Source organism: Neopelma chrysocephalum, unplaced genomic scaffold, assembly GCF_003984885.1.
Source record: "Neopelma chrysocephalum unplaced genomic scaffold, ASM398488v2 Primary Assembly neopelma1_44, whole genome shotgun sequence".
Classification (NCBI taxonomy): Eukaryota; Metazoa; Chordata; class Aves; order Passeriformes; family Pipridae; genus Neopelma; species Neopelma chrysocephalum.
Genome location: NW_020897703.1, coordinates 21,292,023 through 21,315,370, shown reverse-complemented (window position 1 = coordinate 21,315,370; position 23,348 = coordinate 21,292,023). Strand labels below are relative to the sequence as shown.

The window sequence follows — 23,348 nt, the reverse complement described above, 5'->3', positions numbered from 1 at the left end:
GAATTTCCACAGATTTTTCTTCTATATTAGGATTTAATTTTTCAGGTTTTATCCAAAAAAACCCTAAAACAAAAGAGAAATTCCTACTACTATAGTGTCAAGTGTATTGCCTTGTTGTATCAAGAGGAGAACTGAACATTGTCATTTTGACAATGTAGAACTTGCATAAATATGTTAAATCATCATTTACACTATTATATGGGTAAAATGTCGATTATAACTTCTTTTATGATGGCTCATCAGGTGCATACTAGTGACTTAAACAATGTCTTTCAAGTTCTTCCTTGTCATTATTCATGCCCTCAGCAAAGCATAAACTTCTAGAGGCATGTGACACTTTGATGTAGACCTAGACTTCCCTGTAGTGTTTATTTTGGGTGCCACTGAGACTATGCACCTAAAGGCATTCATAGGGAACATTTGAGTGTTCACTGAAATAGAACCACATAAAGAAACCTCTGTTCTGTGTGTCCTACATATCCATGCTATAATCTTCTGAAAATTTGTCTCTCTTCTTTCCTGTCATAGCACTGCTCATTTGTCTGCTTTAACAGCCTGATCCTGGCTGCTTAACCAGATGATTATATCACCTTCTTTCTTGACTCCACCACTGATTTCCCACTGACTGAGAAATCTCGAAGAGGTCTTCCAGCAGGACATCATAAAAGCTTGAAACTTCTTCCTCACCAGATTTTCTCATGTTAACCATTTTAGCACAGCTGGAACCTTTGAAAAGTACACTTTTATACAATGACCAGTTTTTTTTTAAATAATGGTGTTTCTCCTGCTTCTAGTCCCCCCACCCCAGCCCCATTAAACTTTCTTTAGTAAAAAGGTACTTGCAGTCTAATAATTTTTTCTTCTTTTCAAACCTTCTGTATTTTTTTCCAATGGTTGCCCTACATCTAGTTCTGAATTCTGGGCAAAAAACCTCTGTTTAAGGTAGAGGAGTCTCACCTAAAATTCAAAACATAGGGACACTCACTCTGCCACAGACTACTTGACTGACCTTGGGCAAGCCATTTATGTGCAGATATAAAGGTAAGCAGGCATTTTATTCCCACTGGAACCAGTCTGAGCTTTATATCTCCCTTCTCCATCAGTAAAGCATAGATAATAGAACAACCCTACATCAGAGGGGTGCTGGGAGGATAAAAGCATTAAAGGCTGTGAGCTCTTCAGATCCACAGTAATGGGACCATATAGCTGCCTTAGAAAGATCAATCTAAATATAAATGTGGCTTTGAAGACAAGGGAGTAAAAAGAAGCATCATTCAAGTAGCTAACAGATGTTTGTTGAATTCATCCTCACAGTATCCCACAGCAATAGAAAAATATTATTATCCTGTAGTTTGTTGTCATTTTTACTCCACAAATACAGAGGCAGGGTACAAAAGGACCTATCCAAAGCTCATCAGTATCAATGGGAGATTTTCTGTGGGCTTTAGTGAGTACTGGATTCAACCCCAAAAGGGTCATAGAGTTTATGGCAAAGCCTCAGTGAAATCTTAACCAGAGTCCCAGTTCATTTACTTTAAGTACTCCTTGCAGAGATCATACTGCTGTATTTAACCACATGAACAATCTGACCTAACTGTGGCGCTGGCTCTGCTTTGAACAAGGGATTGAACTGCATGACCTTCAGAGGTGTCTTTCAACTTAAATTATTCTGTAATTCTCTGATCTCAGAGACACATTTGCGTATTTTTAGGTCTTCTATACAAAAAGCTGATATTGCAGTAGAAAATATAATTTATTTGTTTGGGGGTTTACCTTAATGAATCCTTGAAAACTTTTTACTGTGCCCCAACGTGTCTAGATTTTTTACCAATATAGTGAAATGGTAAAAAATAATCCCTGATGCAGAGAAGTGAATCTCATTGCATATTTACTTCTGAGCAATTTAATATTGTAGCTGCGTAGGGATACCAGAGTAGAAGGGTAGCACTGAAAGCATTCAAGAGGATTCTGAAGAAAAAGATTGCAAGTATTTCTTTAGCACCTTTTAATGTTGACCTAACTTATGTATATCTTCGAAGTGATCAATTAGCATTAAGGATTGTGTATTTTGGCACAGGAACATGATGTCTTTTATCTCTAAAAGCCTGAGCTTACAACTAAAGTTGTAAGATTCTTTCCACTGAGTCATTCAGCTATGATATAAAGTATATGTAGAAGAAAGTTTATCTGGAAAGTAATTTTATTAAAATCATTATGTAGGTGCAGTACAATTCTTATGATTTCTACAATAGCTTTTCTTATTAAAAGTTCACGAGGAGAAAATGGAATCTATACACTGAAGAGATCACAGAACAATTCGCCCAAGAATGATATTATAGGGGGGAGATGATAATGGGATCATTAAATCACAAGGGGTAAGTTGTCATTAACTCTAAAATACAAAAACTGCCTTAAAGAAGTACCTCCTTTTAGAGAGTTTCTATGAAAAATGTTGAAGTCCATTTTTTTTGATGGAAAGACATTCCCTTTTTTAAGCTTACAAAATCATAATTTGCTTGATAATTTTAAAGTCACAGTCTCAGAATATTGTGCTGTAGCAGTTTAAACAATACAGCAATATCTGCAAGAGATATTGGCTGCACTCCTATGATCACTGCAAGATTCATTTCTTTAATTCAGAGTCTTCTTGCCCTAAATACCTATTTCTTAGACAGACCATATTGTGCAAAAAGATCTCTTGGGTGTAGTTTAGGGTGCCTTTAAAAGTTATTGGTTTTCCTCCTAGTAGCCTAGTAAAGCTTTAAGGAAAATGGAAATTACTACATAGGATAAAAGAGGAGAGGCATTTGTTACCAAGATGGCAACAGTTAAAATAAACAAAGTTTAGCTATCCCAGGCACTTCAAGCAGTCCCAGGTCTAAGCCAATAATACCATCCTGTCTCTATCAAAAGGAGACCAAATCTATTCCAACTTTTCCTCTGTCAATATAATTTACTATATGATCACACCATGTGTGTTTTAACATGTGTGTTTTAACACCAGGTGTTTAAACACCTCTTTTCTTGATGATAATGCCATCTAAATAAGTGTCCAAGGCCATCTACTTCTATCCAGAAATTATATTTTTAGTCTGAATTCTTGCTACTTTAGTTGATTTTAGCTGTCTGATCCTGGGAAAAGCATGTATTCTTTTGCACATCCTCTCTCCATCTTCTTGCATATTTTCTTCTTTTTATAAATTATATTTTCAGCCCATGCAGAATCACACAGGACTGGTTGTGCTGCAACAAATTAGGATTCAAACGTCAAAAACTGTGACATGTAACAAATTTCACATTGCACATTATGTGAGGTAACTACAAAGTACCTGCTAGAACTCTTTTGAGAAAGGTGCAGTGTGTGGAGACTACAAGGGTCTTTTACTTCAAGGTCATGTGTTCAAATCTGGTACTAATGTCCAAGAAGTAATCTTGCCAGTGCTGCTCAGCACCTTGGCAAAATGAGGTGATGGATACATTTCAACTCCCCTAAATATCATATTTCTATTTCTCAGCCTCAAAATAAAGAACCAGTGCTTCAGCATAGAGAGTAAATTCCCCTTTGTGCTTCTACCTGCAGTCCACATAGATGAATTAATTAATCAGGGCATAGACTTTTAAAACAGACTATGTCTGCTTTCACTGATGTTAAAAATAAATTTCAATTAAGAAAATCCATTATGGTCCTTCCTGGTTGTAAGTGAGCACACAAGTAAACTCTGGGCTCAGATTTAAGTTTCTGAGTGACATGAAATAATTTTTATAGAGAAAAAACTAAAATATATTTAATACTGTTTGTGGTCCTCTTTTACACAATTATTCCTTTAGAAAAAAGGTCTTCTAGACACTGTCCTTGCACACAAACAGTACTTCTCTTTGATTCCAGTTGCCTGTCATACTGGCTATCATTTACTGTGTCAATTTGTTGATATATTGCTGAGCAGATTAATGCTTGCTCCTAGAGAAATCTGGTGAAATTCTATTCATGATGAAAATTAATTCCCCATTACCAAGATATGAAGACTTAAAACTGTTTTATTAAAGATCACAAGTGTGATGTATATGGCAGAGGTGCACAATGAAGCAGCAGTGGAACAGGATATCTGTTTTTGTAAATAGGAATAAATCAGCACATAACTTACATTAATACAATTAATAAAGTTTAAAAAATACAACTACATGTTAGAATTAGTCCTCATTATCATGGAAAGACATTCCAAAAACATGGAAAACCAACACAAAGCTTGCTGAGCTGTGACATTGCAGACAGCTTCCAGGGATCAGCTAGAGGACCCAACAAAAAGCCAGGACAACCTATGCACAACTCAGCACACAAAGCTAAAAAATTACTTCCTAAAAATATGGGTAAGCTTAATTTGTGGAGAATGAACAGTTAAATTACCTTCTTACTCTTCATGGAGAAATTAGCCAAAGTAACTCATTCACCAATACCGAGAACAGCAATGCAATGCTAAAATGTCAGAAGATCAAACCAAGCCATCAGCAGCAATTCAGTGTGATTTTCCAAGCCAGTGAAATGCATAAAGATTCACAGCATTACCAGGTCAGAGGAAGGCCACAGAAGTTTGATATGACCTTGCTGTAACACAGACCTTGGAACTTCACTTAGTTTCTTCTCTTACGGATGGCTGTGTCATGTACTGAAAATACCTTTTGGAAAAACATTTTATTGTGATGTAAAGACTCCAAGGGACAGAGTGGCCTTTAATAAGCCTTTCATAGAGGGAATCATGTCACAATCACAGATTTACATTATCCTCTCAAGAATTCAGAGGGCAGCACAAGTCGTTCACATCCAAGTTGTGCAGCTTTCTTGTTGAGAACAGTGAAAGCCTCCCTTTCTGACAGACATTACACACACACCTAAAGCTGTATAATAAAACAAACTGATTCTGTGCATGCGGGATTTTTACCAGAGGACTCTGGGGTTGTTTTTGGTTTGTTCTTTGATTTTATTTTTTTTTTCAAATTTCAAAGTCTTTCAACAACAAACTCCTAGTTCTCATTCATGCAAAGCTTACTTTGACAAAAGACTCCTGGAATTGGTTCTCAAAGTAACTTTTAAAAATACCTTCAAAAGTGTTGAATCTTAGACTTTTCAAACTACTGCAGCATGAAAAAAGAAATCATTATTTCTTAGGCTTTACCCTTTGCACATTGGGGCAGAACAGAGCAACTAAGATTGCCTGGTGTAAAAAAGATACCAATAAATTCACCTTTTGTGTCAGAGCTAAGAAAACAATAAAGGCTGAGAGTAGGAATGTTTACAAAGGGTTTTATAAATTCAACAAAGACGGCAAATACTGTAAATCAGTCTTTTAGTATATATAAACCTTCTTACAGGGACTTGGAATAAATTCTTTGTCTGTTTTATAACATCTCAGCCAAAATCTCATTAAAAACCTGAATGCAGTCAATTCATACACACTTTTAAGTAGAGCAAATGTGAACCTCTGTAAGACTACAGTTTTTCCAGTGGCAAAGCCTCACTGTTTCCCCTTTCCATTTCTCTCAGAGCCCAGAGACTGTCCCTGTGACAAGTCTGCAGACTGAGAATCTCTCCTGTAAGACCCCTGGGAGAGCAAGCTCATACTATACCTTGCTTTGCTGAGAAACAGCCAGACTCTTCCATGTTATACTCCCATGAAGACATTAAAACATAATTATAAAACTTTCTTGGATAATTGCCTCTAACTGTTTGGCATAACAGTCACAGATCTTGAGCACAAAAATAATGTGTGATTTCGGCTAGTTTTGAGATTTCTCTGTATTTTCTTATATATAAAAGAAATTTATATAATTAAGGTAGGAATGTCAGCTTTAAGAGAAGGTCTACTTTTTTCACCCAAATCCCGAGAGCTTGTAAAATCATTATATTGGAATGATAATGGAAAAATTGGACCTTATTTTAAAATTTAGCATCTTGTTCTTTTAAAATTTAAAAACAAAGCTGAAAAGCTCGGAATCCTTATTTTCTGATGTCCTTGGAAGTATTTCCAAAGTTTTCAATGCTAGAAGTTGTTTTGTTTTGGGTTTTTTTTAGCAGGTATTTTTAAGACAGAATAAATTTCGATACTGTGTATGTGTGCATTTTAGGTTTTTCTCTTGTTTGATTGACTTAGATATAAAGCACATCATGTTTGAGACCTCTGAGCAGTATGAATTTCGATTTCTGGAAAGTAAATAAATGAGAGCTTGGAGAAAATAGAAGATGGCTTCACTGTCCTTCCCTGACTTTCCCAAACAATCTTTGATATTAAAACTTTTGGAACTAAATTCTTGACTGTGAAAGTGGTGAGTCACTGGAACAGGTTGCCCAAAGAAGTTGTGGATTCCCCATCCCTGGAAGTGTTCAAGTCCAGGTTGCATGGGGCTCTGAGCAACCAGGTCAAGTGAGAGGTGTCCCTGTCCATGGCAGGGGGGCTTGGAATCTTTAAGGTTCCTTCCAACCCAAACCATTCTATGATTCTAGGATTAAATAAAAACTTCTGGCTTTTGATTGGCTTTCTTTTTGTGAAATTTAAATGGACACGTACCAACAGAGAAGCTAATTGTGCTATCTCATCTTCAGGCTGGAAAATAACACAGAGACATTTGTTTTGGTTTTGACTTAGATAGGAAGAGGTATAGTTTTGCTCTTTATTTTATTAGTGAAATGGGGCTGGCAGGGTGAGAACCTGACTCATAGCTAGGAGGATTCCTGGGAATTCTGATTGTAAAACAGTAGTAACATGATAGGGGCACCAGAAAATTTCAATAATAAACCCTTGGAAAAGGATGGGAACCTGTTTTAGCAAGCCTTTCAGTATTAGGTCACATGAAGCATTGTATGACAGACAACAGAGAGCAGAGTCCTTTATTTGAAGAGTGGAAGAGGCAGAATGCCTTGAAGATACAGTCAATAGCTGTGAAACTGATGTTGTTAACAGATGTAAAAAAGTTAAAGAGCATCATCCCCAGAATCCTGTGGTATTTGGTGTTGCTCTTTTATTGGTTATTATTACAGTTATTGTCATGGTTAGTAGCTATGGTGTGGTAGATATTGTCCAGACAATAGAGAAAATGGATGAGGAAAGAAGTGTAATGCAGGCTTTTATGTCCAAGCCAACTTAATTCAATGTAAGTAGCATTGTAGAGGAAGGACTGGGGTTGGGAACCTCATGGGTTACGACAGGGAGAACTTATAGGCTGCTGAAGGAGAAACTGAACAGCTGACACTGGGTAACAGAAGTAAAATTGGTGATAAAGCAAAAAAGGATTCATTTCTTAATGCCTTCCTAAAACAGTTAATTCCCAGTGTGTTTTTCTGTTGTACTGCAGATAGTTTGTCACTGGACCCTGAAGTCTCAAAGGCAAATGCCTATGGTTTCACTGGCTGCTTGTCTTCTGTTCAGTACAACCACATTGCTCCCCTGAAAGCTGCCTTACGCCATCCCAGCGTTGCTCCTGTGACTGTCAAAGGTTCCTTGACTGAATCCAGTTGTGCATCCATAATGGATGCTGATGTGAACACAGCAACAACAATATATTCTTCATCAGGTATGTCCTGCTGAGAGGGGAATGGGGGATTTAGATGATGCTGTAGAGTCAGGTTTCCTTCCTTTTTGCTGTAATACAATTGTGACAGTATAAATATTGGAACTGGAAAGTTGCCTTTTCTCTCAGAATTAGGGGTGTTGAGAATGGGCACCAGGGTAAGTCAAGGCTCGTTTAAAAGTCATTGTTCTCCATCTAAGTTCCTGGATTGCCTAAAACATGCCTAGAACAAACAAAAACGTCCCAAAGCCCTAGTGAAAACAGCATTGGAATATCCTTATGCACCTGATTTGCCATTCCTGTCCACTCCAGATAACTCCAGTGCTGCCGATCTCAAGGGAGAACATAAATGTTACACACATTCCATATCCTAGTGGTGATGAAGAAATAGAAGTCATACAACAAACAAGGCAAATTTGTTCCCGCCCTGTCAGAAATGAACAAAAACTCTTGTAAAAATCCCTTGACACATGTGTGTGACTTCCATTGAATGCTTGTACTTCATTCTCTCAGGCTAAAGAGAAAGAGCACTACTTGAGCAGTACCAGTAAAATCCCAATAGTTTGTATATGTTTTGCAATCTTGAAACTGTCCTCTGGGAATCTTAAGTATTTTGCATATGCAAATTTGTATGCAGAGAAGGAAACGGAGAGCAGCTGGAAGTGTTGTCACCATGAACGGGAACAATCAAGTTACTGCTTTATTCACCAGTGGATGTGGCAGAATTCTTAATGACCAGAAAGGGGTACAAATTAAGGGCAGCTTTTTGCACCTTGACCTCTAAAGCCACTTTCTCTTTTTTGATAACTAATAAAACTCTGGTTTAGATCATAATATGATTCCTTTGACATTTGTACTTGCATCAAATCCCCATTTCCTGCAGCTTCTGCATAAGATATTCAGCAGAAAACAAATGATGCTATTAGCATTCTGCATAGGGAAAAAGGCTGCTGATTACTCGAGAGCTGCTGGCAGTGTGTGTGTGCTTCTCCCCAGCCCCCCACTTTCCTCTCACTGCCTGGAGTTGTCTAAGGTGTCTACTCTGATGCAAGGAAGGAATGTGTCTTGTGAGTACTGAATGGGCAATGATACTGAAAACATGAACTCCTTGCCCTGTGATCTGTCACCTCAATGATCTCATTTTTCTAAGGAGTTTAGAAAGCAGTAAGACCTGAGGCTCAGAATTGCAGGACAGAACGCAGAGCAGAGTGTAGCATTCGGACTTAAATATTTAAAGCACACAATCAGTTGCATACTATTGTCAAAGTTAAGCAGTGTTACATCAGAAATGCAGAATTATTATAAAATCTCATCCCTGTCTTTGTCACTCTGTGCTCTAAAATATGATTTCCTCTCAATATGATGAATTAACTGACATTACTGTCTCACTATTCACACTGGATTTGATTAAAGCCTGAATAAGATCTTTAGAACAAGTGAGTTCTGAAGACTTCATGTATTTAAATGCTACAGTAAGAGCACTGGGTGGTAGAGTCTTATTAAAAAAAAATTCCAATTTGTAGCAAATTATTCTTTGTATAGATGTACTTGAGAATTGCATTTATACATGGAAAGGACACATTTTAAGAAATAAAAAGAAAACAGAGTTAAGGATTAACTTTCAAATTTACTGCTCATATCTCAATTCATCGCTTCCCAATTTCTCATTATTGAGTGTCTGAGAAGAAAAACAGAACTTCAAAGGAGACTGTACATGTCTCTGTCTATTTTCTAATGTACAGATACAACAAAAAAGCCCTCTAGGAAAACTCTTTAAATGTGTCAAAAAAGCTTTCTATATTTAAAACTTGAAAACAATTGAAGCTATTTCTTTCAGAAAGGAATACTCATGTTCAAGAAAGTTTCCTCTCAGACAGATATAGAATAAAATCCATTCACTCATGGCTCGGTTATCTAAATACACTCTTTCTGATTAGGAAACACAGAATGAAAGGTGACTTACTGTGGTTTTTATATTTAGCAAAGATCTGCAGATCACCTTCTTCCTTGCTGAGGCACGTGTAGAGGTTTTGGTATTCTGAACTCTACACTGATGGCAACGAGATAATGGAGTTTTACTATGGTATTTTTTCTTAATACTAAAATACTTTTAAAATGACAGAGCAGATTCAACTGTGTGAATGGTGGAGTCTTGAGCTGTCTGTCTACTTCAGCTGAAGAGCAGGTCTTCATGCATTTAAAGTAAAAAATGTCAAACACTTTTGTAAGTCAGAAACTACACAAAAAGATTTTGCTTCAGAAAGGCATCTTAAACTATGAAGTCCCTTTCTCACTGTGCTAATTTTGCTGGACCTGGTATTTCCAAACAAGTTGTAACTGGCTAAGGATGTGCCAGGAGAGCCTTGGCTGTAGCAACTATGAGATGGGGAAGAAGCGGAAAGCATGACTGCAACCCCAGACTTCAGCAGAAGAACCTTTGACCTGCTCATGGACGTGCTTGGAAGAATTCCACAGGATACTGCCCTGGTGAAAAGATGGATCCAGGAGATTTGTTTCAAGGATCATCTCCTCCAGGATCAAGAATGGTCCATACCAATAAGGAGCATATCTACCAAAGGTGGCATGAGGCCCAGAGAGGTTGTGAAGTCTTCATCCTTAGACATATTCAAAACCCAAATGGATACAGCCCTGAAAAACTTGCTGTATTAGGCTCTGGTTTGAGTAGGGGTTTGGATTAGAGGATTTCTAAGGGGCCTTCCAACCTCAGGAGTGTTCTACCCTCACTTTTATCTAAAAGGAGAAGGATGTCCTGTTCAGGTCTCAAATGAGACCCAGTATTGCTTTCCCCTGGCTTCAGAGTTTATTGTATTCCCACTGGAAATGGTTCTGCTGTTGCATATCATCTGCTGCACCATAACAAACCCTCCTCTACCTGTATACTGATTTTATTTCTCAGGCAAATATAATTCTTAAGGCCTATGTCTGTTGGCCTTCATTCTGAAACTGATCTGCAACATTTGCTCTGGTTTCCTCTCAGTGCTTAAATTCTGGTAACAGTAGTCAAAAAATAGTGGAGTACTAGTCACATTTAGTGTCAAATCTTACATAATCTTTTAGGCGTGAATAATGTCTTACATAATTTTTAAGGTAGAAATTTATTTCATGCTTTTTCATACATACTTAATAGTTTTTCATTACTCTTTTTGACTATTACCAAAAAGTAATATGCACTGGATACCAGCTGGAGATTTTTCTCTAGTACAGGAGGACTGTTGTAGAACAGATGTGAATTTTTAATTGTAACTGATTTCACTGGTGTCAGCTGAGGGCAAGGGTAAAAAACACCTCACCAAACTTGCAGCCTCTGAAAGTTAAATCATCTTGAGTCTGAAATAAAGATTGTTGTCCTCTCCTAGTTTGTGAAAAGAAATAGGTGAGTAACACTGTCAGTCTTTGAAAGCCATCTTAGGGTATAAAGTATTCTTAGGTTCTTTTCCTCTTTTACTAAATAAAAGCTGCCTAAATTACTAATTTTGATTTATATAACTAATTCTGAGATGCTGAAAAATAAAGCAAGATGAATCCACTCGTCATGTACAAAATTATTACCAACCCTGATCTAATTTTGAATTTGGCCGTTTTGACCTTGGACTCAAAGGCCTGAGATTAGGCTAAATAACCTTCAGATTTGCTTTCCAACATAACCTTTTCTATGATGCTATCTATATATATGTGTGTGTGTAAAAATACCTTTTTATTCCCATTCTACTCCCACAAATGTAGCAGATGAGATGAAGCATTGCTGTGACTGTTTGTTTCTTGGGAATGTCGCTCTAGGCACACAGTATCCGAGCATGGAGGGTCTTGTAAATAGGCCTCAACCTGAGTGTTCAAATCTGTCATTGGCATTTAACATTCAGGCTTGGCAATGGGTGTATTGGAGGTATTCAGGTGGCCCCAGAACTCCCTTTTGTGCCTGTAGCTCATTCATGAGTCATGCACTGCATGTATGGGGAACCCTGACTTTCAGTACGTGTGTATTTGATTAGAAATCTTTCCACCCCTAAAACTAGCAAGTAGAGTTGCATCTTTTAGAACATCAAAGCCTCTTGGAGGCTTATGCCTTCTGCATTTTTTTAGGGGTGGTATCACTGATGTAGAGACTAAGGAAAATGTGTGCCCTTTAAGAACCTAAATAGCCCAAAGCCACCATCAGCACAAATTCAGGACCACCTGATGCACAAATATTACATTGTTGCTTGTTTCAATAAAACTCATCTTCTTCAGCAATGGCATACCAAAATGTGGCTGAATCAGTCACTAAGGCAAGGATGTTCAATTACAATAAACATCGCAACACCAAATTTCTCAATTGGGCTTCCATCTCTTGCATCAGAAATCAGTTTGGCAAATCAGTATATAGTACATAGCAGAAACAGTGATCCCTAACTCCCTCCCTACATACATTCTCTGGAGGCTTGTAAAGGAGAGAAACACAAATATGAATCCTGTCAAAGGAGAGAGTAAGCTGAAGAGAACAGAAAAATGTGAAGATGCAGAAAAGCTAGATTCAGTTAGCAGTAAAAAAACATGGCATTTTCTGAAACATGCAGTACTAAAAAGAAAGTACACTGCTCTAATTCCACTGACTTCAAGGAGGACTTGACCTCTTGGATTTGGAGCTGAATTTGAAATAGGTTGTGGGCTATTTGACTCAGTGTTTCAATGATAGTCATTTACAGAGAGAGAACAAGAGACCTCGAACATTGAGGAGCCTTTAGTATAGGAATTTATTACTGATCCCCTTCTGTTTTGGATCCAATTTGACCACTGCATTTCTGCAACAGAGATAAAAACATCCCTTCCAAGAAGCTGTCCTAAGCAGAGACTGCTTCTCTTCATGAGATTGAATTCAACTTTAATATCTGTATCTACAAATGTAGGTCATGTCTAAATTTGTCTAGTGTCCCTTTCCTTTGGCTTCTTTCTGATATTGTTTCTTAGATAACAACAAAAAACCAATAATACAGCTCTGACTGACAAAAGCTCCTAATGGGCTATTTAATTCAAATGTCTCTCTGACTCTTCTGACGAACTGAAACATCACTTTCAGATGTTAGTGTGAGTCTTTCTGTTTCCTTCTAAACATACCCTTAACAGACTTTGTTCCTGAAGATGTAGAATAAAATTGTTCTGCAAACTCACTTTATTTTTCAGAGCTTTCTGGTTCAGTTCTCCAATCCCCCAAATCCCATCCATTGAAAACAAATTAGAATTCATGAGAGTAAGAGGACACTTCTGTCTATGCCACAGAGAAAATGAACACAGGTGATACAGAAAATAAGTTCTGTTTTGTTTAACCAACTGCAGATCCTTTCGGGAAGACAGATGAAAGAGAACCTCTCACCAATGCAGTCAGAAGTGATTCAGCTGTGATTGGAGGTAACTTTGTTTTTAAAGATTACAGTAGAAAAATAATTCAAAGCAAACATCTAGGAGACTTTAAATCTGGGCTCCATGAAACCTAGCTGAAGTTTTTTTGTAATATGATGCAGCTCTAGTATTTGCTCTGTTTATTAGCATGTACCTGTATCAATCTCCCTGGGTAGGCAACTGCATTATGGATTACTGTGACCATACATGGATCATCAAGAACCTGAGTCTTCTAAAATATAAACAAATTCTGCCTGTCTGCCTGCTTGAGCAGGGGATTTGGACAAGATGACCTCCAGAGGCCCCAGCCATTCTCCGATTCCATGTGATTCTGTGTTCTAAGACCCAGCTAACTAGTAACTGTTTTACACACAGCCCTGCTGAGACCCTCTACACAGTATTTATATATCCCACACTTCTTGAGCTCTCTCTTTGCAATCTGGTAGTGTAGGGGAACTCACCAGGTCATATGGAAGTATTTATATACTAAATCATATGAAAGTATTTATATACTAGGGAAAATTATCCTCCTAATTTCATGTATGGCTTGAATTTTCCTTTAACAGCCTAGAAGACAATTTATCTGTGTTTATTTTATAGGGTGCCTGTAACAAGCTGCCTTTGATAATATCTCAAAGCTATAAACCAAAGTGTACGAGATTCATGCAAGGTTTCCAGAGATAACACAGAAGAAAATATGACAGAGCAAGAATTTGTATGAACATACAGATCTAGCTTTTCAAAAGCAAACACAGTGAACCAACTTTACTTCCAGTGAAAGCAAAATTTGATGGAAATTAGGTCAATTACATCAATACTTGCTGCTTTAAGTGTTCTTAAGATGAAAAAATAGAAATAAAAACTGCCATGGAGGGTGTGATAGAGGCATACAGTTGTGTACAGACTGAGATGAACTGATCTATCATGTCTACTAGCTGCTGTGCATTGGTAATGCATTTTTGAGGTAATTGGACTTTCTATTTTGGTTTTTACTGTTTCTATCCTTTCTTTTTTGCCTCTTTATAGGTGTAATAGCAGTTGTGATATTCATCATCTTTTGCATCATTGCCATCATGAGCAGGTTCCTCTATCAGCACAAACAAGCACATCGAAGTAGCCAGAAAAAGGAGAAGGAATACCCAGAAAACCTCGAGAGCAACTTTAAAGCTGACATTGACTTGCAGAACACAGTGAGCGAGTGCAAACGGGAATATTTTATCTGATGGACAATGCAATTTATTCTTACTCTTACTCCCCTAACCTTCCTTTCTTTATTCCTTTCTTCCTTTCTTCCTCCCTTATTTTCTTTTTTGAAAATTTTTTTTGAACACTCATTTTTTGCTATTCCATTTGGAAAAGACCGCCCTGCACAGGAAACACTGAGAACAATCACAGTGCCTCATTCTCTGCACAAGAACCTGGCAATCACAGTTTACTTCTTCAGCTCAAGAGACCTGTTATCCCACCCTACACAAAATAAGATCCACATGCACACCTTATGTCTGCTGTCAGTTCTTGGATGTTTCAAAGTCCCTACATTTATTTGTGTTTTTTTCTCTGGAGCTATTTAAGTCATCACTTTTACAATAGAGCTGGACTATGTAAAGTACAGGTAAAGTAGTTGAACACATAGCTCTAGAGATACTGGGACAGGATAGAGGGAAAGAATGAGACCAAAACACCTGATTTATTTCATGGGTTCATTTACAGCAATCATAAAAAACTGGCCAAATTCTCAAATGTTATTAATTGTTATATTGTCTATTGATTGAAATGGTGTTATATTAATTTATACCAGCTGAGAAGCTGGTATGACGTAAAGGAGAATAAAACTGTCCTCATTAAGCTCCTTCCCCCAACCTCCTGTCCTTTTACTGTAACTTTTAGGCTTCTCAGTACTTTTCCAACAATATATGTATCAACAATAAATGTCATTCCCATTCACCTCTTCCACCTTATCTTGTAAGGCTGGCTATGTAGACCCAACATACTCTAGCATAACTAGCTGAAGCATGGAAAATAGTAGCTTGAATCTCCAAGGGTTTTAGGAAGCTGCTAGGACTTAGGTGCTCTATATTTGTCTGAAATTTTAGAAATGCAGCATATGCCTGTTCATGCCATATGGAGGATTATCACGCACTGAGGTTAAACTCTGTTGCTGCTGTGGAAAAAAGAAATACATAGATGAGAGAAAAACAAAAATAGTTTGCTCTTAAACATGATGCACACCTTCTGCAAGTTCTTTTAAAAAAAGAAAAAACAAATCCAAATACTCAAAAAAACCCTCCCAAAACTGCATATAAGATTGATTGCTATTTCTTGTTTGTAGAAGTTGGAATACCTTCTCCAAAGCTAAATAGATCTGATATTGAACAACCCTCTTTACAAGGAACAACATTAGGGAAACAAAAAAGATCCTGAATACTCTTACTTCAAATTAATCTTCTCTCCTTTTTTCTAAAGTATTCTGTCCTTTCCTGATTGGGAACAATACTGAAGACTTGAATTCCACCCATATTACTTGTGCTGTATGGTTACAATGTGAGGCTGAAAAACCATCTTTTCAGTCACAGACATCCTAAGGGTCAGAAATGGAGGAGTCCCAGCAAGGCAGGTTTGCACACCGTGTTGTTTCCATGTGACATCTGTCTTCTCAGGACTTCTAAAGAGCATGTAGAATTTGCTGACGGACTTGAAGGTTCCTGACAGTAGTTGAATGAAGCCCACAGCTAAGGGAAAAAAAAACCCTTAGTCATTGCAGTACTCTTGATAAGAATTAATTCAAGACAATTAATTGTACGGCTGAATCTCTTTCTTCACCCTACACCCTTGTGCAATCATCCTGGGGTTTCCACATGAAGGTCCTTTTTACATAAAAGCAAAGAATCAACAGTATGAGGTAATAAGCCACAGCAAGCTAGAGATGAGCTTACCCATGCAACAGGTACTATTTTTCTAGGCAGTGCATTTCAAAGGTAAATAGCTGTTTATTTGGGGGATTTTTATGAGGGGAGAGAGCAGGCAAGGAAGAATAAATAAATGACAGTTTGGATATGGTGATTCTTCGTCACTTCTTTGGAGCGTCCAGTGAAGAGAAAGCAATCTTAGAATTATATCATTCTCATGTGAAGAGGAATATATGAGACCATCTCTTAACTGAGCAATTTTATGAAGCCATTTATATTGAAATTACTATTAGTGCTGTTCTTCCTCAACCATAGTCAACATTTGCCACATACTGGCTGTTTCATGTGATTACTGAGAGTATTTCTGTGTGATGAGATGTGTAATAATGGATTCATGACCCTGAGATTATCTCATCTGGTTAGACCGTGGTGCTAATAATGCCAAGGTCGTGGGTTTGTATCCCTATATGGGCTATTCACTTGAGAATAGGACTGGTGATCCTTATGGGTCCCTTCCAACTCAAAATAAGCTGTGATCTGTGATTAGCTGAGCTCCCTTTACATTGCTTTATTTTTGCAGTAAAATCCTGGCAAAGCAGTTTTTTTTATTTCTTCCTTTCCCCAGATAAAGCTGCTTTGTTTGGCATGGCAGGAGGGGAGGAATAAAAGAGTTCATGGGCTTCTATTTGGGTCCATGTTTGAGTCATCTTCTCTGAAATGGCCTGTGTATGAGACATCTCTGAACTCCTAATATGCTTAATTGGCTTTATGGAGAATGGAATAAGAAGAAGGGGAATGCCCCCAGTTGTGTATTTTTCTCTAGATGAACTAGCAGGTACAAAACATCCTTCTGTTTTCCTACATGTTAGTTTCCAGGAATAAAACTACTACAGAGTTCAACAATAAAGCAAAAAGCAGCTCCAGCAGTGGAGTAGCTGGAGAAGGGAGAATGAGCAATAAAGCAGAGTCCTCTCATTTCTAAAATAACTAAATTGCTTTCAGCCATCATAGGACTGATTCTGCAAGATGCTAAACTTTCTCAAGGAGGATCAAGTTCTCATTACCAAAGGTAGATATTGGTGTTGTTGCAAACATTCATATACAGCTCAGTGGCTCAGTCCGAGGCCAGAGGGCAGGTGTAGTGGTAGTGCTCTGTGCCAGCCCACATCTGGCAAAACAGTGTCAAGTGGTTAATTTGTCCGTTTTTCCTTATCCTCCTTTAATATAGCCCCAAAGAGTTTATAAAACTCTTTGAAAACTTACCTTTGGTGTGCATCTGTAAAAAGAAAGAACTGCACATATATAAATGCTTGCATGAGCATACAGAGACATGTGCATCTATACCTATGGATGTGCTGAGATTGGAATATTCTTATGCTACAGGGCTGGACCAATGAACATATTTGTATGGACTTCTAAATCAGGATGCCAAAATTCTTCTTATTAAATGGTAGCTAAAAGATACTATATGAAGTACCCTAATACTAACTCCTTTTTTGTTTTTTTATTGTTTTGTTCTAATGCTTTCTTTATTGAGGGCATAATTGAATTTCCTTCAATACCAGTTAAAGGAAATTCATAATATTTTTTTTATAGAAAAGAAGAAATACAATTTCTTTCATTTTCCAAGGTTCAAATTAGACCTTTTCCCCGTTTATAAAAAATCATTTCTGTTATTTTGGTTAAAATTTCTCTTTAGATGGGGTAGTTTTTCATTTAGCTATTATTCTCCATAACATTTTTCAGTAAATATAAAATAATAATTTTTATACATAAAATGTCATGTTTCATTTCAGTGGAAAACCTGAGACTATAAAAGAACTGTTGGAGCATTGTTTGGGTTTTCTTCCTTATCCTAAAATGAGTTTCATAATAAAAGTAAGGGACTGGTAGAAGCATATTAAGTCTCTTTTTTTTTTTCTTTTGGTGATATGATATGTAACCTCTGAAAATTATTAGTGCTAGGCAGGGATTTTTAGACTGTGAAATTACTAAGTATCTTAGATGTGGATTTAGGCTCTGCAAATTCTTGTTTTCCGGAAAAGACTTGGCCAATAACTGCCATGCTTATAAAGATATTTAGTCATGCAGTCTGAGTTGGATGCCTGGAAGGACTGTCTGAGAATCCCAGTGCCTGGCTATAGAAAACAAAGGAAGGCTGTCTGTCAGAAAGCTAAATCCAACTAACTTTCAGCGTTACATAGGCTGCCACCTGGGTGAAGGGTGGGCTTTCAAAGGAATTTGATGTGAGGTGGATGTGGGTGGATCAATGCTTAAGTAAGTTACTGTAGAAGATGAGCATTTAACTCAAATTAATTCCAGCTGAATTTCTGCTTCTGCCTTGCTGTGAGATGTTTTAATACAAGAAGACATTTAAATACCTTTGAAAATTGAGTCCCATTTCTCTTTTGGAAATAAAATGTTGGTCCTCAGTAAGTCACTTATGTAATTGGCAGTTAGTATTTCATCTGTCCTTATTCACTTACTAGAGACAACACAGTGTGAGTGTTTTGGATAAATTTTTTACATGTACACTTTTTTTATTTTTTCTTGGTTTTGCCATGGCTCAGCACAAAGCCAAACAAAAGACACAGCTTTAACTCACATTGGCTAAACCAGAATTCTTATCTGGGTGAATATAACTGTGAAAACCAGACATATGGAGTTGTACTGTTATCAAATTGTGTTCAGTCATGAGATGCCCCTGATACTTAAGTTAAAACTGATAGACAAATTACAAACATAGGATGTTTTCTCTCTGCTTTATTTTAACCTGATATAGTTAGACTTAATTCATCCTATTTATCAATTGCCCAATTTTTACAGTTTGAGATAAATCCTTATTTTAATGAGATCTTTGAGTATATCAGGATTTAGCTGATCACATGTTTCACATATTGGGTGAGGAGCAATCAATACATCATATTGTTTCACTATGGTGAGGGGTTATGAATCTTCTCCTAATGAAGTCAGCTATTGATTTTGCTGAACATAAGATTGAGTCCTAGACCTATGAAAGCACTTGGATATTGCTTTTGTCCGAGTCTTTTGAGTTTGTTTCATTTTGCATTTGGTTTTACCTGCTACTTGTTTTACATTTGTCATCCAGTCCAGTCCAGCCCTGTGGTCAACGAAGACAGGGCAAATGTCTCAAACATCCTTTAAGATTAAATGAATCACCAGAGATGCATCTTTCTCTCCATTGATTATAGAGACTGGGTAGTCTCCTGGCAATAGGTTAGCTACTTCTAGCAGAATTTGCTTACATGTTGGAATTTTACACTAGCTTTGCAGATCCAGTAGACACATCTGCACAGATCTTATAAGTGAATTGGATTTTTTTTACTGAGATGACAGCTGGGTCAAGGAAGGACACCTCCTTGCACTTAAAATTACACTAGACATCTCTACCTAGTAAATGCATGTGTCTAGTTGTAGCCAAATACATGAAAATCAAGTGTCAAAATACCTATTTTAGCCAGTGACGATCCAATCAGTAATATACGGGGCTTGGAAGAGGTTAATTCTCCTTCCAATGTATTCTAAATCCAATATCCATTTTTTGCCTCATGTGGGAGCTTTGACAGATAGAATGCATGTAGACAGATCCACACATCTCCTAATCTAAAGCTAACTCAGCCCCTTCAGGTGACTTTCTAGTCCTGAATGTCTGGTGCCATTTGAGAGTAACTGGGGTATCTCTGCAGCTCCAGTAAGGAGGCATGTTTCCTGTCATATCTTGCATCTATTAGCCCCAAGTAGATACATCTGATACCTGTTGGCTTTTCAAATTATAGTAAGTGCCCATCTAGAACTCCTAAGTTCTTGACGAGCTGAATCTCTTAAAAAAAATAAAAATCCCATCTTCAGAACAGAATCAACTTCCTTTTCATCAGTGTAAGCCAAGCAGTTGACGTATGTCCTCCACATCAACAAGAGTGTAGAGGAGGCAGAACTTGATCCCTTTGTGCTCCACCATCTCATGTCATTGCTGTCTGTTGATGTCACCTACACAAAGCTTACCTTAAACAAGACCAGAGTCAAGTATTGTTCTGCACTGCCAGTTTTTCACAGACAAAGCTTTTTTTAAATTTATTTTTCAGAAAGCACACTTAGTAAAAGACTCGAGCAAAGTGTGAGACCTTGTGAGGCTCTGTCTAAGACAAGTGCTATTTCAAAGCTTTCATGCAATTTTTTAATGTTTACTTACCAACAAGCCAAGTGATAAAGCTACATCCCTGTCAAACAAGAGGCCTTATCCAGAGTCTTTAGAGGTTGGTGGGAGACCTCTTGGTGACTACAGTCAGAGTTGTACCATGCCACTGAAGATTTTGGGGGTTTTCTTCACAAGTTACTATCAGAGCTTCGAAGCATGATTTGTTCCCTGCACTTTACCGCACTTCCTTTCCCAATGAAAAGTTCTTCATGTCCTCTTTCGGTGTGGGCGGCCCCCTCCTCTGTGCTCCTTTTGTACATGAAACTTCTAACCACACTGTTCTTTTGGATCTGGAGTAGCTTTTTTCTTTTATTGTTTATTTTGAGTCATGCATATAGGAGCTTGGATATAAATGTATTAGTACTTATTTTTGTGATCTTTTGCACTAAGTTACTCTGACAAAAAACAAAAACTGGAAAAAAAAAAGCACACTTTCTGGTGAACTATTGTAATTTGTAAGCTCGTTGTTTGTTGTTTGTAATGTACTGAGTCTACAAGCCGAGCTAAGGAAGGATTAAGGCAACAGTTTGTGTTGACAGTGTCACTCCATATCTAGTTCACCTGTTTTCTTTTTCTCTCCTTTTGCTGTAACATATGGAACTATCAGATTGGTGGTAGGAGGCAGAGGAAGTTGTTTTACAGTTCTAACTAAGATTGTGATTTTTCTTCTGGCAGTCACAGAGATCAAAATGTCAGCTGTGTGTTTAACCAGAAGGGAGACTGCACTCCATCGTGGAGATGTAGTCACCTAGAGATGGTGACCTCTAAGAGGAAATGGGGACATTAACACTCCAAACTAAAATTGTGATGAGGCAGTGAAGGAGGCAAAAGCTCTCAGAAAAATTATGCTTTTTGAAGACACAGGTGGTAACCATCAGGTGGATGTGAGGGTTTCAGGTATTTTCGGGTGGGTTTTGCCATGGAATTAATTCCTAGTTAGCCTGCCAAAACATAGCCTTAGTTGTCCTGATGATTTGTAAAGTATCAGAGATGTGCTTCAAACATGGGAGAGGATTTCAAAGCTCTGGCTGATACTGCTCCAGTACTCTCCACTTAGATCACTGGAACTCTCCCAGATAACCCAAAGGAGAATTAGGGATGGTTTCCCTCAACAAATAACATTTAATGAAACACTGGGTACAACAGGTGATCCAAAGAATGGAGTTTGCTTAGAGACTTACCCCTCCCCATCCCTCCCACATTTAGGATGCTTGTGGCAGCTTTTCTCTAAACTAATGGTTGCTGTTCACATTCCAACAGCATTTCCTTCTTGATATGCTGGTCATTACTCTCTTCACAAATTTGAATCCCACCACCCTGAAGAGAGTCCATTTGATACGATTTCTGCATGGGAAATTATTTACTCACTTTAGCATGCCCTTTACAGTTCCATCTTACATCATTTAGGCACAGCATTTTCTGATGTATTTTGTCATTGCTGCCAATGCAGCACACATATTGTTACAGAAGAAGAGTGATTGTTTCTGAGGTAAAGCTTAGATACAGTCAGTCACAGTCTCACTTCCCATTCACAACTCAGTGTAGTACTCCGACACCCAAACCCACACTATGAAGTTTCAGGAGCTTACAAGAACAAACAGGTACATTTTTTTTCAGACATCCAGTCATAAAAATCTCTGTGAGTTTTGCACATTAAATATGTAACATAGACCATTGTATCTATATGATAGAGAGAACCTTAACATTGTAGTACCAGATCTGCTTTGAAACCCATTTTGTGAAAGAAACAGACCCAGCTTCAGACCTGGTTGTAATCCTGTTTAGGTCAATGTAGATACATCACAGATAAATTTAGCCTCATATTGCCCTAGGCAAGGACATTGATGATCTCCTGTAAACTGGGGTTGACATACATGAATTCAAGTCAGGACCTTATATTCGTCATCCCTTACTGCTGTCAACAAGATTTGCATTCACTGAAATTGTGTTGTCTTCTAGCAGCACTGTGGATAAAACTTGGGATAAGGAAATGAACTTCAGTTCCATGTAAGCCCATGACATGGCTTAAGTCACCTTCAGGAGTTTCTGGAAATGTGTGTATGGAGAAGAGTGGTCTGTGGGTGGTGTCTTGCCAACTGACTTGGGAACCCACCCACTGACTTTGGAAGGATTTTATGGGATTTTTCTGGAGTTCATTCCTGGGTGGACTGTGGTGAAGTGTACAATACTTGAAAAATAAAGGTGCCCTAAAAAGCAAAGGAAAACAAACCAAAAAGACAGCTGAGATTAAATATTTGTAATAAAAAAAATTGAATCTTTCTACAGATGAGTCCTTCATGATTCATTTTACTTTGTTTTACTCAAATTGTATTAACTAAATCTCTCAGAACTCTGTTCATTTCAATAGCAAAGTGAAAAAAAAATGTTTTTTTTGTTTTAATGGTCCATCCAAGGTTAATGTAAGAGTCTCTCAGTTACAGTAAAAAGCAAAATGGAGATTTAGATTATTCCTCTTTCACTATCTGGTTTTCTAAAGAAAATTCCACAGGACGTTGCCTCAGTCTAAGTCAGTTTTGTAGACAATGTAACATGTCTTAATACCCTGTTTGGGGGTTGAAAAAATTTAGCCTTAGCTTCTTTTGTTTTCTATGGTTACTGTTGTACAGAAGAAAGACTTAAACTGTAAGTAATGTATATTTAATAAAAAAAGACTTTTTGTATGATTTTGTGTGGAAGACAGATGCCTCCTCCTGTGTTTTTATTTTATCTTCTAGCTGAACGAACATTAAAAAGTGCTGATTACAGGAAAACTAATTTTCAGCCGTTTATATGTTAACTCTAAGCCAACACGTCTCACTGGATATTAATAAAAGCTGAAGTGCCCACAACCAGGATTTATTGATTTCAGCTATGGTTAAAAGTTAATATCAGAGGATATCTGGTCATCACCCAAATACCTGACACAACTCATAACTGCTGGTTTGCAGCACCCAGTGTGGGGTGCATAAGGGCACAGATTCCCATGCTGGTTAAGAGTCATATCTGGAGAGATGCCTTGGTTCTGATTAGAAAACATTCCTAGTCATAGCTCTGTAGCTTTCCAGGCACCCATGCACACGTGTGCACGCACATGTGCTCTGTCCTCAGCATGCATAAAGTGTGTCCTGCTTCACTCATGGATCCCCAGAAGGCAGGATTAACACGGGTTTGTAGTCTTGGGTGGAGGTGTGCTATTTGGCAAGACAGCTTTGCAGTACCTGCTTTGGGATTTTACAAGCACAATGCCCATCTCATGGGGCTGATCCAGCCTTCCC

The 23,348-nt window shown here is 37.7% G+C and overlaps 1 protein-coding gene across 1 annotated transcript in view; it reads left to right on the top strand.

Moving 5' to 3' along the window:
• Nucleotides 1-22,771, top strand: part of CNTNAP5 (contactin associated protein like 5) — a 292,078-nt gene extending 269,307 nt beyond the window's left edge. The window contains exons 22-24 of the mRNA XM_027678926.1: nucleotides 7,342-7,560; nucleotides 12,889-12,960; nucleotides 13,978-22,771. Coding sequence (XP_027534727.1) covers nucleotides 7,342-7,560; nucleotides 12,889-12,960; nucleotides 13,978-14,174 — 488 coding nt within the window. The 3' untranslated portion in view covers nucleotides 14,175-22,771. The remainder of the gene's footprint in view (nucleotides 1-7,341; nucleotides 7,561-12,888; nucleotides 12,961-13,977) is intronic.
• Nucleotides 22,772-23,348: the final 577 nt, after the last annotated feature.